General features: G+C 37.3%; 1 protein-coding gene across 1 annotated transcript in view; it reads left to right on the top strand.

Moving 5' to 3' along the window:
* The window catches only part of ECT2L (epithelial cell transforming 2 like), a 73,283-nt gene that overhangs the window by 18,458 nt on the left and 37,855 nt on the right, over positions 1–16,970 (top strand). The window contains exons 6-10 of the mRNA XM_081045316.1: positions 9,069–9,231; positions 12,547–12,799; positions 13,659–13,827; positions 14,532–14,670; positions 16,700–16,868. Of these exons, the coding sequence (XP_080901442.1) occupies positions 9,069–9,231; positions 12,547–12,799; positions 13,659–13,827; positions 14,532–14,670; positions 16,700–16,868 (893 nt within the window). The remainder of the gene's footprint in view (positions 1–9,068; positions 9,232–12,546; positions 12,800–13,658; positions 13,828–14,531; positions 14,671–16,699; positions 16,869–16,970) is intronic.

The following is a 16,970-nucleotide window of genomic DNA, read 5'->3' as shown; positions in this document are numbered from 1 at the left end:
CAATCCAAAACAAACAAAGAAAACAAAACAGAAACAGACTCAGATACAAAGAACAAACTTATGGTTTCCAGAGCAGAGGGGTGGGAGGATGGGTGAAAAAGGTGAAGGGAAGAAGAAGTACACATTTCCAGTTATAAAATAAGCCCTGGGGATGGAGTACACAACACAGGGAATATAGTCAATAATATTGTCATAACTTTGCATGATGATAGATGATTAATAGACTTACCATGCTGATCACATCATAAGGCATAGAAATGTTGAATCACTATGTTATACACCTCAAACTAACACAATATTGTATGCCAACTATACTTTAATAAAAAATTTTAAAAATATATTAGGACTTATGATTAAAAAATACCCCCAAGTAGTAACTTACATATAAAGACGAGCAAGGACTGAGACGAGAGCTCTGAAGCAAAGGGGTCGGCACCTATAAAGGTTGGGTTGCTCAGATGCTTAGGCAGCTGGATTGATCTTTCCTCTTTTTGCTTCAATGCATGTTGGTGGGCTCTTGATTATTTGTGCGCCCACGTCATTCCCCCTTTTCTCTCCTTCCTGACAGAAGCCCTGTTTTCCCCAGGTATCATGTGTTTCACGGTGGCTGGTCACCTCCCCCATCAAGGGTAACTCAGGATTAGACAGAATCATAACAATTTCATCCCCTTTAGGTGTCTGGTGTAGGAAAGGGTGTGTAGATATTAATTCTGCCCAAGGAGACCCAAGAAAGTGGCTGCTAAAGAGCTTCTGGGAACATTTCCTTCACTCTCCAGAGGACTTCAATAGGCACATGAGGAAGGGACATGCCCTCTTCCAACCTCCTCCTCTGTGGTCTCTGTTGTGTGAGGGTCTATGCTCATAATAGGTAGTTATTCGGAAACCACCTCAGGGGATAAACCAGCCTGCGACCGCAGCAACCTGCTGAGTAGGCAAAGCGAGAATATGGAAAACCTTTGACCCTGCTGACATCACTGGGTCTGTGAAATTTACTCGTCCTGCAGCTGCCATGATTTTCCTTATTGTTTAAGAAAAGTGGAAGGAAGAGACATAGGTTTAAAAAGTGGTCCATAATCATCCATTTATCTACTTGTCACTTCTCTAGTCATCTCAACTCTGAGAACCAGCTAGATTTAGAAAAACAAAAAAGCGTTTAGCAGTCACACTGATGTCCTTTACACGTAAGAGAGAGCCCTTCAGACCCTCGTGCAGAATCTAAGTACTTAATGAATTCAGGGTTTCAAATGGAGTTATATGTACTCCTAAGACCACCACACATTTGTCCCACCCTCTGTACTTGACCTTGGGACCAACATCAGGATCTGCTCGGCTGCCTCTTCTACCAGTGGGAAGTCAAATTCACCGACGCTGAGAAGGGGGCAGGCCCATTAGAATCGCTTGGAGTTTGTAAACACACAGACTATAAGTTTCATCCCATAGAGATTTTGGCTCAGCACACCTGGGATGGAGCTGAGGAAGGTGTTTTTACCAAGTTCCGAGGGTGATGTAAGACACAGCCAAGCATAAGATACACGGCTGGGTGGTCTGAAGGCCCCAAGCCTTCTTCCGCCTCCTGATTCTCCTCCTCAGAGGCAGAAACACAGATCACCTGAGTGTCCCGTCACTTCCATTCTCAACGCAATGAAACAAAATTATTGATTCAGGTTCTGTAGGTGCCTTTTCCATCTTTCATTTGTGTTGCTACTTAATGGTTTTAGAATGTGTTTCATTGTAAGTAACCCTAAACTTGAGACACATAATAATGGAAATATTTTCTTCTCATATAACTGAAAAATCCTAAGAAGGTTTGGCTGCAGTTGAAGCTTGATCCAGAGGTTTAGTAATAAAACCAATAACCTGTTTCTTTCTGTCCCTCTCTTCTGCCTTTGGTCGTCATGGTTCATTATTACGTTTCCCCCATTGTGCTCTGAAGAAAAAAGTGTCTTTGCTTGGACTTCACTCTAATTGGACTAGTTTATGTTCATGCCCACTTCTGACTAATGGCTGTGACCAGGGGATTAAGCCACATGAATTGACTTAGCATTCACTTTGTGCTTTGTGGAGGCAGGGATGGAGTCAGCTTCCATAGAACCACATGGGCCACCAAATAGAAATTGAGATTATTTTACCCAAAGGAGGGGGAAGTAAATGATTGGTGGCAAAACCTAAAATCTATTCATTTATCATTCAACACATATTTACTACTGTATACCAAGCACAGTTCTGGGTGCATGGGATTCAACACTAAACAGAGTGCCCTCTGGAGTTTGCATTTTAGTAGACTAAAACTTGTCATAAAATACAAAAAGGGGAATGTCCGTGCCTCTCGTTGGTTATTTGACCGTACAACTTAACACCGCTGTAAATATTTTCGTGCATTTTCCATGTCTCAGAAGTTAGAGTAGTATGGTATACTAAATAATAGCCCTCATGTCTGAGTATGTCCTTGCCGCCATCCCTGGAACTTATGAATGTTACCTCATGTGGCAAAGGGACCATGCAGATATGATTAAGGGTTATGAGATGGGGGGATTATCCTGTATTATCGGGACTCAACATAATCACAGTCATCCTTACAAGGGGTGTAAAAGACATCAGAGTCAGAAGAGAAGATGATGTGATGATGAAGCAGGGGAAGAGATGGAAAGTTCTGAAGATGCTATGCTACTGGCTTTGAAGATGGAGGAAGGGGCCATGAGCCAGGGAATACAGGGAGCTATTAGAAACTGACATGGCAAGGAAACAGATTCCCTGCTCAGAGCCTCCAGAAGGAACCAGCCCTGCCAATACCTTGACTGTAGCCAGGTGAAACCGATTTCAGACTTCTGACCCCAGAAGTTTCAGAATAAATTCATATTGCTTTAAGCCACTAATGTGGTGGTGATTTGTTATAGAGGAACAGGAAATTAATACAAGCAGTGATTTTTCTCTTTATATTTTCAACTTATATTATTTTTTTCCTTCTTTATTCTAATTTACACACATTTATTTAGCCCCTGCCAAGTTACTAGCACCATACTAGGTGCTGGAACAGAGCTGCAAATAAGACATATGCCACACTTTCTTTTATGGGGCATACAGTCCATTGGAGGAGACAGACATTAACTGGTGAGGGAGACCACAAAAGGACCGAATTTGAGGGTCAGCAAGAATGGATACATTATAGTGCATGCTTACGTTACACTATAGTACTCACCAAGTATAAAGGATACAGGTTTCAACAGGGCTATGAGATGGCATTAAGTAGGGACTGACAATAGCCTCCCATGGAAAAGTGTTTGGGCAGCAGGAATGGTCACCCTGATAGGGAATGGGGAGTTCTGGCCCCAGAAATACCACCCTAAATCCTCTATCATCCCCTTATATAGTTACCTATATTGTTGTGAAAACAGCTTTTTACTGGCCACCTGACTTGTATCTACCATGCTAGTTCCCGATAAAGTTCCTTGCTCTTTCTCCAGCACCATGATGCTTCATTGGCCAGAGTTATAGAATAACTGGGAAAGTCATATTGCAATTATATAACAATTGCAAGTCTGTGTGAATGCATTAGTCTTTATTTTCCACAATCCAAGATACACCTGGCCCGCTCAATAGATATCAAATAAATAGCCACGACGTTGCTAAGTGACAAAGGGAAAGTAACGGGACCTCATCTAGTCCAGGGCATTAGGGAAGCCTTCCCTGAGGATTTGACTTTTACCCTGGAGTCTGAAGACAGAGTTGGAGTGAGACATACAAAGACTTGGAAGATGGGTGTTCCACCTGGAAGGGACATGTATGAAAGCCTTGGGCCTCTTTGTCTATTCAACAGTAAGTGATACCAGGCTTTTTGCAGAAGCACTGGAAAATGGGGATAAACAAAAAGAGGAAAATACCAATCATTCATAAACCCACCACCCAGATCTAACATTCTGAGTTGTTCTGTGTAAGTGCATCCACATAACTATGACTCTGAATAAACAAATTATTTTTAAATCTTTTGATAAAACTCTTCAATCATCCCTTATAATGACTTTACCCAGACCCACCTTTCTCTCTTATTCACTGAAGACTTTAGCACCTGGTTCTCCATTTCCTTTATACCCCAATCCCAGTCATTATTCTGTGTGACAATGGCATCCATGTGGAAACCCACCTAATACAGGCCATTACCATGCCACAGAGTTGTAAAGCCACCAGACAAGGCTAAAGCATGCTATCTAGGCAACTAGAAAACAGGGACCTCTGCCAAAGCCACTTGCCCCTCTCCAGGCCACCTCTCCAAGCTGTTCCCTCAGTCATTTTCATCACAAGTTTGGTAGCTTCTCTCCACTTCTTATCAGAAATTTAAGAGCAGAGAATTAGATTCAAATCCCATATTACTGAGCCTTGTTATTTTTGCAAAGTACACATTGTACATTCAGTAGCACGTTGCAAAGCATTATCATGAATTATTTAAATGAATCTATCCTTGTCACAACAAATGAGCAAAGCACATTTTGTTCATTGTCTCCTTGCATGTTGTTATTTCTCTTCACAAATTTCTTACTTTGCAACCCTAACTAAAGTGCAATGGGCCACTGTCATTACTGAGAACTACCCTAGTTCTGCTGCTCCTCACGTACTGATTTTTTTTATGTGACTGAAGCATTTTCTTTCCTTCTTGCTTAAGATTCATTATACTTGAGTGTGTCCTTGTAGCAGCACAGACTAGGAAAACATGTTTAAAAAGTAATTCAGACTCAATTCTTTTCTTTTGCTCCACTGGGATGGAACCATAGAAGCTCTGGGGTGCGAAGGGGAATGGGGATGAAAACTCCGAAGGTACTGAGACCCGTTTTTGAAAAGGGGGTTGGACGTATTTCTGTTTTGCATCTTGTCTTACTGATCTGTCTATAATTCCAAATGAGGGCAAATTGTCTGTCCAGGGCCAGTGAAATGACTGTGAACTCTGCCTCAGACAGTAAGGAGTTAGCTCCGTGATCCACTGGGATTAACTGTTCTTGGTGTTGTCACCGTTTCATTCAGCTTGAATGTTAATCTCCACCAATCCTGAGACCCCAAAGTGACACTTTTGTCGGTGGATACTATATGCTGCCAGTACATGCACAGCTTCATTCTTTAGTCTCCCACTTATCTCACTCACACACACACACATACACACCTTTCCCCACACTGGCGTACCAACAGGTTAATTTTAAGTCAATCTATTTTGTCGCAGGTTGTGACAAAGCTGCATGGACAGGGATCAAGAAAGAGCAGTGCTTTAAAATAAAGCTAGGGCAGTAGGAACACATGCCATAATAAGCAACCATTAAACTTTGGAACTGAAGCAGGTAGCCTCTTCTTAAAAAACAAAAAAGGACTTTTTATTTTGCAATAATTTCTAACTTACAGAAACATTGCAAATATAGTATGATGAATTCCTTTCTCACTTGTTACTATTTTACCATTTTTGCCTTATTATTCTGAATCATTTGAAAGGAAGTTATAAACACGAGTACTTCGGTATGTCCTAACAAATAAGGACACTCTACTGAAAATCAAAATACAACCTCCAATATCAGGAAATCAGCACTGATACAGCATCTAACCCACTAACTCCATTCAGTATTCCTGAGTGTTCCAACATATCCTTTAGAATTGTCCTTTCTTTCTCAGTCCAGAATCCAATCCAGGGTCACCTGCTATATCTAGTTTCCATGTCTATGTCCACCTTCCATGTCGAACAATTGCTCAGTTCCTTGTCTTTTCTCACTTGATACTTTTGAAGACCTCGGACCTGCTACTTTGTTGACTGACCTTCAGTTTGTGGTTGGCTGATTATTTCCTTATTTACATTCTTGGCAGGAACAACATAGAAGTGATGCTGTGTTTTCTTAATGGACAGTATATTAAAAACTTTTCTTTATACATGTCACATTAAGAAATTATTGTTTAATTGATTTAGGTATGATGATGGCATTAGAGTATAATTTTTTGATGTTCGTATTGTTTAGCTGCACACACTGATGAAGTGATTTGATGTCTTGGACTTACTGTAAAATAATATGGAAGTAGGGGAAGAAGAGGAGGAGGAGGAGAAAGCAGAAACCAGACTGGGTACAAGATAATAATTATTTAAATTAATTAATGGAGTCATAATAGCACCATAGATATTAAGGTGAAATAAAGACATTTTCACATAAAAGGAAACTGAAAACCTTTGTTGTCAGGAGACCTGCAATAAAGAAATACTAAAGGATGTCCTTCAGCCTCAGGAAATTGATGCCAGATGGAAACTTGGTTTTATAAGCAGGAATGAAGAGCACAGGAAATGGTAAATGTGTGGGAAAGTAAAAAATTTTTAAGTCATTTTAAAAGCACATGACTGTTTAAAGCAAAAACAATGTATTGTGGGGTTTATAACATAAGTAGATATCATATAAATGACAACAAAAGCACAAAGGATGGTGAGAACTATACTGTTGTACTGTTCTTTAATCTTACACGAATAGTCACTCTAAGTAGACTATGAAAAGTTAGAGATGCTTATCATACTTCCTAATTTAAAAGAATAAAGCAAGAGGTATCCTAAAAAACCAATAAAGGAATGAAATGGAATACAAAAAATATATATTAATTCAAACCCAGGCAGTAGAGGAGAAATAAAGTTTCATGAAACAATGGGACAGCCAAACAACAAAAAACAAAATTGAGACTTAGATTCAACCATATCAACAATTATATTAAATATAAGGGGAATACACTCAAAAAAAGGCAATTGTTGTCCAAATGAACTAAAAAAAAAAAATCAACAAGAAGATCTAACTGTATCCTGACTACAAGGGATTCACTTTAAATATAAAGACATTGATTGGATAAAAGTAAAAGGTTAGGAAAAGATATTCCATGCAAATAGTAAGCATATAAAAGTAGGATGGCAATATTAATATCAGACAAAATAGACTTCAATAAAAAGGAATATTACCAGAGAGATAGAGGGGGACATTTTATAATGAGAAAAGGATCAATTCATCAAGAAGTCATAACAATTATAAACATGCATGTATCAAATAAGTTTCAAATTACATGAAAAACTGACTGAATTAATAATAGAACAACTAAACAAAAAAGATAGAAAAACTGACAACTTTCTCAACCACCTTGACTTAATATTTACAGAAAACTAACAATTTTAAAATATATGTTCTTTTTAGAAGCAAATAGCGTTCACCAAGATGCATCATTTCCTAGTCCACAAAATTAGACTCACTACATCTCAAAATTGTTGAAATCTTAAGTTCTTTAACAACAATGTATAAATTTGAGATAATTAAAATATCTTTAAAAATCCCCAAATATTTGAAAATTAACTCACTTATAAACAACCTATGATCAAAGAAGAAATCACAAGTGAAATTAGAAAATATATCTAATTGAATGACAATGAAAATACAATATATCTAAGTGTGTGGGATGCAGCTAAACGCACATCTTAGAGGGAAATACATCATTTAAATGCTTATATTAGAGAAGAAAAAAAGGTTTACAATTCATTATCTGAATTTCCACCCTAAGAAACTAGAAAAAATAGCAAATTACATCTAAACTAAGTAGAACTAATGAATAGTAGAAATTAATAAAATTGAAAATGGACATACAATAGAGAAAATCTATGCAAACCAAAGCTGTTTTTTGAATAATAAAATGATAAACTAGCGAGAGCAACACAGAGACAAAACACAAATTAACAAATATCAGGAATGAAAAAAGGGGCTATTGCTATAGATTCTATAAACATTAAAAAAATTGTCAATAATTTTAGACTAATAAGTTCAACAATTTAAGTTCAATAAAAGTTGTTTTGAAGATTCCATTGTTGTTTGTAATCATTGTTTTGTAGATTCTACATACATGGTACATGAATTGAGACAGTTTTATGCTTCCTTTCCAATATGTATGCCTTTTATTTATATTTTTTCTTATTGAAGTGGCTAGGATGTCCAGTACATGTTAAATTGAAGTAGTGAGAGAGTGGAGATTTTTACTTTGATCCTGATGTTAGGGGGAAGGCATTGAATATTTCACCACTAAGGGCAGCCGGATGACTCAGTTGGTTAGAGCAGGAGCTCTGAACAACAGGGTTGCCGGTTCGATTCCCACATAGGTCCATAAGCTGTGCCCTCCACAACTAGATTGAAGACAATGAGCTGCTGCTGAGCTTCCGGAAGGGTGGCCAGATGGCTCAGTTGGTTAGAGCACAAGCGCTCTTAACAAGATTGTCGGTTCAATTCCCGCATGGGCTGGTGGGCTGCTCCCCCTCAACTGAGATTGAAAACAGGGATTGGATTTGGAGCTGAGCTGCGCCCTCCACAAGTAGATTGAAGGACAATGACTTGACTTGGAGCTGATGGGTCCTGGAAAAACACACTGTTCTTCAATATTCCCCAATACAAAAAATAAATTAATTAATATTTCACCACTAAGTGTGATTTAGCCAGAGGTTTTTATTCTAATTGCATTGGGAAGTCACTGCAAGGTTTTACTTTCATGAATGATATTATCTAAGTTACATTTTTTAAAAAAACCCACAAAGGGATGCTGTTTGGAGAATGGGCTCTAGGAAGTCTAGAGTGGTACAATCAAAAGGCTGTTGCAATAGTGCTGGAGAGAGGGGGAGGGGCTTTGGACCAGAGTGAAAGCAGTGGAGATGGAGAAAAGTGGTTGGATTGGGGGCTACATTTTGTAGGTAGAGCTGACAGGATTTGCTGAGTTATTGAATTTGGGGTAAAGCGAAAAAGGGGGGAAGTAAACAACCAGAGTTATAGTTTAAACAACTAGGTTTATTTCAGATTTTTTTCCTGTGGACTTTAGATATTTTTGTTATTTATCTTTTTTAGAAAGGATTATTAAAAGTGGATACAGTGTTTTTTTAAAAATCTAGCCTAAGGTTATGTAGGATTTAAGTGGGGGTTTTTGCTATTGTTGTTTGTTTGTTTTATAGGTAGAACATTAGAGAAAGAATAATGACTAATATTTATACTGGGTTTTTAGTCAATTTTAGAGATTAGTGTTCTGAAATAAATGTCTGTATCTCTTTATAGGTTTGTCCAAGACCGGTTTCCAGAAAGAATGCAAGTGGCCAAAGTGGATTTCTCTACAGTGTTACCACGCTTCATTTCTCTCTATATCTTTTCCTTTCTGAATCCGAAAGATTTATGTGCAGCTGCACAAGTCAGCTGGCCCTGGAAGTTTTTAACTGAACAGGTTTACTATTTGTCACTTCCTAGTATTAGGGTCCAAATACAACTATAATCTGTAATGAGGCAACTGGGGTAGCTTTCTTCCCTGAGGATGAGAACTGAGGATATCTGAACCATACCAACTTACCCTTAAGAGGAAAAATATGGGGATAATTTAAATACAGTAATTTATTTTGTACGGAAGGGATATACACTATTCTAATAATTCCCCTATTTTTAATGATCTTTAAATACTCAATTATTTAGAAAATATTTTATCTTGGCTAAAGAAGTCCAAGTTTTTCCATGAAACACTATTTACGCTTTTTTGGTTCTCCTATAATATCTTATCCGTGATAACTCACCTCAAAAATTGCTATATAACCGCAGCTTCAACTGCTTCCACTTTGGCTGGTATCTGTTGAAGAACATAAATCTAGATCTTCAATCTCTTCTGCCATTAATTCTGCCTCTGGCCTATTTGTCTCTTCATTTTCTTTTAAAAGATTTAATAAAATCTTTTTTTAATGGTAGATAATACTTTAAATATAAGTCAATAATTTAATTATTTAACTTGTACACACTTTCCAAGGTGGCCTTGTGTTGAGATTCTAATCTCAGGGAACACCTCCCTCTCTAGGGTGGGGCCACATGCAAAAGCCAACTGTGAGCCCTAAATTTGCAGCATTGAAGGATTCAACCTTAGTGTTGGCCTGATGTATTGTTTTGTCTTTTTACTTTCAAACTTTCTATGTCCTTATATTTAAGGAATATGTATGGTAAACAATATGTGGCAATCTTTGACTTTTAGCTGGGGTAATTTAATGTTTTCATTTATGTACATACTGATATATTGGGGCTTAAGTCCACCATTTTACTATTTTTTGTTTTCTTTCTTTTTTTTTTTTTTATTTTGTTTCTCTTCTTGTCTTCTTTTGGAGTACTTAAATATTTTTTAGATTGTTAAATATAAATTCTTTAGCAATTATTTCATGGCTCTATAGAGATTATTACAGTTGTCTTAGGGTTATTTTACCACTTCTGGGATAATACAAAAAGCTTAGAACCCTTTAACTCCATCACCCCACCACCCTCCATTTCTATGCTTCTGTTGTCAAATATTTTAATTTTGTATATATTTAATTTTGTATGTATATATAAAATACACACATATATATAAACATCACAAGTCTTTATTACTATTGTTTTAGAGAGTCAATATTTATTTATTAGTAACCACATATTTACTTTTTCTCTTGCTCTCCATACCTTCCTGTATCTCTGAGTTTCCTTTTGGGATTATTTTCCTTCTGAATTGTCTTTAATATTTCTTTTAATGCAGCTTGCTGCTGACAAATTCTCTTAGTTTTTATCTAAAAATGTATTTCACCTTCATATTTGAAGGCTATTGTCACTGGAAAATTGAACTCTAGGTTGGCAGTTAATCTTTTTACAGAACATTGAAAATTTTCCACTGTTCTCTGGCTTCCATAACTTTATTATTTTTTTTTTGAGAAGTAGGAAGTTTATTGTTTTTCCTTTAAAGGTAATATTTCCATTTTCTCCAGCTGCAGTTAGGACATTTTTCTCTCTCTTTTATTTTCTCCAGTTTTATCATGATGTGCCTAGAGGGGTGTGTGTGAGTGTTATCCTGTTTTGTGTTTTGCAGTGATTTTTGAATCTGAGATTTAATGTCCTTTATCCATTTTGAAAAGTTCTCAGATGCTGTCTCTTTATATATTTCTTCTGCCTCATTTTTTCTGTTTTCTTCTGGGATTCTAAAACTTATCTTAAACGGATTCATCAAACGGCATACATTCCATATTCTCTCATATATCTTTTTCATCCTTTTGGCCTTCAATGTTTCAATTTGGACTTTTCTTCTGGCCGGTATTTCAGTTTACTAATTATTTCTTTAGCTGGATTCTAATTTGCTCTTAAACTGGCAGATTGAGTTCTAAATTTCAGTTATATTTTTCAGTTCTAGGAGGTTGATTTGATTATTTTGCCAAAATTTCCACCTAGCTATTTGATTTCTTAAACATACAGAGGGTGCCAAAAAAATGCATGCACGTTTTAAGAAAGGAAAAAACTGTATTAAAATTACGCTGATAGTAACCACTTAGAGCACCTCTTGTAATTGTAGAAGTCAAATGTGACACGTATTAATTCATCTTTTGTTATTGGTATATATTGAGTATTACAATTTTAGTATAGTTTTTTTGCTTCTTAAAATGTGTATACATTTTTTGGCGCCCTGTATATTAATTATAGATTTTTTAAAAAGTTCTTGTCTGATAATTTCAATGTCTGGATCTCCTAGGGTCTCTCTCTATTTACTAAAAGATAAAAGAAGAATAAAAAACAAGTCTTGTCTTTTTGTGTGCTTGGTAATTTTGATTGAGTACCAGATACTGAGGATAAGAAATTAATGTGATAATTTGTGTCTCTGGATGTTATTATCTCTGTCCAGAAAGAAATTGCTTTTGCCTCTGGCATTTTGTTTGTCTAGGAACAGATCCCTGCAATCAGTCAGAGAATGAGATATTTCAAAGCTATCTTTGGTCCTGGTGATAGTTTATCCATCCTTATCATCCTTACTGAAAGCCTGGTGTGGTTACCAGGGCTTTTCCCCTTAGTGGGCCCTGAATTTAAATTTGTTTCTTTTCTTCCCTGTGAGAATGCCAAAAAAGTCTTTATAGCTTCTAAATCTTCCAGCCATAACTTTCTGCTCTGCTTCTCATCCTGAGCTTTACTTTGTAACTGTCAAATTCCCTGAAGTGAAAGTGATGCCAGCTAGCAGGCTTAGCTCTGGATTTCCCTTCTCCCTGGGGTTTTGTCTGCACAGGTCCTTACTGCACTAGTAGCTCCATAATGACTTCAAGTAATTGTTTTATACTATTTTGCCTAGTTATTTAATTAAACCTTGCTGTTTTCATATATCAAAACTGGTTGTATATTGTCCGTATCATATGGTTCAATCAAAGTTGTTGTCAGTGAGAGGGCTGGTCTGAAACAAACTACTACACCATTGCTAGAAGCAGAACTCTCAGAATCTAGGATGAAAGTAACCAAATGCTGTGATAGCACTGGATAAGTATCCAAAGACGACTAACACATATATTCATCTATAATATATATATGTTCACCAAAGGATATTATTCCCATGGAGCAAGGTATGTTTCTTATTTGTCATAGTCAAGTTTAGATGGCAGGTTAATACAAATCTCAAAGTAATAATAATAAAAAAAAGAATTATCTGTGTGCCTGAAAACATTATTACTAGGAAATTGTCCTTTAAAACTTTTGCAACTCGTCTTTCTCGTTTCTGTTTCTGAAGGATTGCTTATGGATGCCGAAGTGCATCAGGTTTGGATGGTTTCTGCCCTATGCACCGACAGATCATGAGTATGGGGCTTGGAAGCACCATTACTTGGCTTGTGTGTCCCACTTAGACTGGCTGACACCTAGGGAAGCCGCTGCTATATATGGCACCCTGAATGAACCCAAAACAGCAGATGAGGAGCTACAGGAGAGACAGAGAGAAAAGTGCCTAAGGAAAATAATTTGGGAGAAAATTGCACTACATAAGAGTGAGTGGCGTATTAAAACGTTATATCTTAACCAAGTATTGTAAAACACAATGGGTTTACATACATATTCGTACAGAGGAGAACTGCGCTGTGTTTCTGGAATAGTGGTGGGTAGCATTCTCTGAAGTATGATCAGGACAATCTCCTTTTTTCTTTTGTCCCCTGTATATTTCAAGTGAATAAGAAAAAAAGATTTCAGATGAAATATATATCATCAAATACCATTGTCTCCATTGCTGCTCTAGTTCCTCTCAGGTTTATAAGATCAAAGATGAGGAGAGAGAAGTAGGAACACAGGGAGAAGCAAATCAATAGGTTCAGGACAATTCAGAAAAATTGGGATTGGTGAAAAAGTAGGAGAAATGAAAATGAGAACAGAGCAGGAAGAATGGTTTTTGTAAAATGGAAAGGGAGTGGGGATGAGACACGCTTTCAGCTAAGCCTTCTGAATTGCACAGTGTGTAAAAGTAATCAACCAAACCGATCTGAGTTCTCCCATCTTTTTTTCTTTTTTCTTTTTACTGACTCACCCTCTGTGCGATTGTCACAAATGGGAAATTACTTGAAGCCAAGAAAAAGGGCAGAAATAGATGTGAAGTCTATAAATTGAGTATGTAGTTTCCACAAGAAAAGAGTTACTTGTTCTCTGAGCTTTGTTTCTTGACCTGAAATGACTGGGAACTAGCAGCCCCAGTGCTGAGAGGATAAGAAATCCAAACAGAGTCTGTAAAAATGGCTGTCATGATTGCCATTTGGAATATTGCCCTGGTACAGCTTGATTTTTGATGCCTTTATCTATGGAGACTTGGCTGGGAGACGAATGAAGGAAACAGCTGAGCGGCTGCTGTTTGTTTTTCAGAGGAGTTATTCAGAGTTCGACCCCCTTGGGTGAGCGGAACATGCTGCTCTAGATTGTTAAAATCCAAATGCCAAGCCTGTCTCTCCCAGACCGTGAGGGATAGAGTGGGATTACATGAAGCTTTGGAGAAACAGCTTGTTTTGGCATCATTGGAAGCTTTGCCCAAGAGGTAAGCAAACCTCCACCTACAGAAGACTCAGGAGTATACTCCTGATACCCGAATTCATTCTAGGATACTTTAGTTGACGTGCCGGGATCTCGCATCATTATATGGCTCTTATCCTATGAAATAGCAAAAACAGTGGTCTCTGAAGAGGGAAAAATATAACATTCAAATTTTACATTTCAAGTATTCCTAACCCTGCAAAGAAGCTATATTGAGGATGTATTATATTTTCAATATAAAGGTGCTGAACAAAAATACCAGTTCTCCAGAAATGTTCCTGGAGTAAGCATATCCAAATGGTAATGTGGGGGTGAGGGTGCAGAGAATGGGGACATTACTCAGAAAACTATGAGGCCTGGATGATGAAGGAAATTTAAAATCACTCAGCTGCTCCTTTTCAAGATGTCGTTTTGAACCCCTAAGTTTGTCACTACATTTGTTTTAAGCACCCCACAAAAGCTAAGTTCCAAGAAACCTTTCTGGCATCCAAATGGAGAAGAGAGGCCCAGGGCAGCTTTGGCCCCACCCCACCCAGGAGCCCCATTTGCTGCTGTCCCCCAATCACAGAGGGAGCCTGAGGTACTGGGGCTACCTGCCTTGTATACAATATAACTGATGCCCAGAGAACATACGTATCTGTGCTCACTTATCAAAGTCAGATGAAGAGAGAATGAGAACTTCACTTACTCCCCCTTTTCTCCCTATAGAAACAATGTTTCTGGAAGCCATTCCTATCCTTTATTATCAAAGAAAAACTGGCGTGGAGTTAATAAAAATGATGACAGCCCTTCATATGCTTTCCAGCCACACTTCATATTAATATCATCTCGGATCCCTGCATACGAGGTACAGACTGTGCTAAGAGGCCAGGCCTTTTTGGAGTCAGTTTTTTTCATCTACACAAGAGGGTGTAGGGCAATCTTTTGGCCACCATGTATGAAACTGATTCATCTCCTAAAAGAAAACTGGTCTGATCTAAGTGGATGTTTATAAACACAAAACAAAACAGTTTTAAAAATGAGAAGCAATAAAGATTACCATAAATCAAAATTATTTTTAAGAAAGCATTAAAACACTCAATTTGCCTTGCATTTAGTAGGTGTGCAATAAATTCCACAAAAAAGCAAGGTGATTACAGATTATTTTAAAACTTCTCTAGAATGCCCATGATTTTTAATAATGATGTCATGTAACCACCATCTCTCAAAAGAAGAATGAATGTCAGAAACTCTATTTTGTGATCTATTAAATGAGGATGCCATTAAATCAAAATACGCTCTTTGTATAATGAAGTTACATATTTTCATTTTAATATGAATAAAAAAATAAAGGAAGTACAAAGACATAGGAAGCATGTATTTATATATGTGTGTGTAAATGTACATATACACATAAGGACATATGTGAGGGATAGCATTTAGTAGGCTATATTCATTGGCCTACTTAAAAGGTTTTCCAAAAAAAAAAAAAATTCCTATCTGTAATAAAATGATTGATTTCAAGACATGAAATCACTTCTCTTTCTGGACATCTAGGAATTGACCTAGATCATTTACAATGGCTAGCTTAGTAGATCCACATGAAAGCAAGATAAGAGTTTGGATCTCCACATGAGCCATAGTTTCCCTAATGTTTAAAAATGCATCATGCTGGTGACAGAGAATGGGTGAATAAACTGGTATAAAATAAGTCCACTCTCCTATTTGTCTTCCATTTATAAAACTATGTCATAATTACATATTTGATTATGAACATGGTGGGAATTGAGGTAAGAAGTAGGGTGTAACCATGTGGTAGTTCTCTATCCAGTTGAACTGTGACCTCCAGAAAGTGGCATGAGATTTTGGGAAAAATCAGTCATTTCAATGACTTTCCAACCTGTCTGCTGCTAATGAATAAACTTTATCACAATGAAAAATTTATTTGCTTACTGAATTCAAAGAACAGTGGTTTTAATTTTTATTTAAATGGGAAATACTTATCAATCAATATTTATAATTAAAACATTCATAATTAGGGGCCGGCCCTGTGGCTCAGGTGGTTAGAGCTCTGTGCTCCTAACTCCGAAGGCTGCCGGTTCGATTCCTACATGGGCCAGTGGGCTCTCAACCGCAAGGTTGCCAGTTCAATTCTTCAACTCCCGCAAGGGATGGTGGGGCAGCGCCCCCTGCAACTAAAATTGAACAGGGCACCTTGAACTGAGCTGCTGCTGAGCTCCCGGATGGCTCAGTTGGTTGGAGTGTGTCCTCTCAACCACAAGGTTGCTGGTTCGACTCCCACAAGGGATGGTGGGCTGTGCCCCCTGCAACTAGCAACGGCAACTGGACCTGGAACTGAGCTGCGCCCTCCACAACTAAGACTGAAAGGACAACAACTTGACTTGGAAAAAAAAAGTTCTGAAAGTACACACTGTTCCCCAATAAAGTCCTGTACCCCTTCCCCAATAAAAAAAAAAATTTTAAATGTAAAAATAAAAAAATTCATAATTAAGAGGGAAACTAAATCTATTTAAGAAGGCTATTGCAAAATCAAATGATCTCAATTTTATTATTTTTTAAACGTATTATATGTCTCTGTGCATGGGTGAGTACAAAGATAAAAAGGCTGGGAGAAAATAACCTAGCTTGTTAATAGTATTTATCTCTAAGGGATGGAGTTTCAAACGTATTTAATTTTCTCCTCTTACAATTAAAAAAGAAATACTTTTTTAAAAGGCCAGTGAAGAGAAAGCTTATTTTCCTCTTTACGTAATTTCTGGGAGGGGGGAGGGGAACAGTCTTTAAAAAAAATCACATTTATTTATTAAATTTATTTTATTAATAAATAGTCTAAAGTAATGGGCTTTGGTTCCTACAGCTTTGCTTTCATTTTCTAGATGGTGGTGAACAGTGTTAGGGCAGGTGTCATTTCTGTGGTGTACGAGCACAGTGGCATAACCTTGGAGAGCCTGCTTTATCTCATAGAAAAAGCTCTGGATGGGCAGAAGTTACAGAGTATGGGAATATTTAGCAATGGAGATAGCAGGGAAATCAATTTACTCCAAGGTAAGAAGGGATTGGAAAGAACAACTAACTTTGCACTGATGTAATGTTTGTCCACATGTATGACCTTTAGAGTACTATTTAAGTTTCCATTTGTTAAGGTTG

Source organism: Rhinolophus hipposideros, assembly GCF_964194185.1.
Source record: "Rhinolophus hipposideros genome assembly, chromosome: 3".
In the NCBI taxonomy this organism is placed as follows: domain Eukaryota; kingdom Metazoa; phylum Chordata; class Mammalia; order Chiroptera; family Rhinolophidae; genus Rhinolophus; species Rhinolophus hipposideros.
Note: the sequence above shows the minus strand (reverse complement) of the source record. Positions and strands in the feature narration are given on the sequence as shown.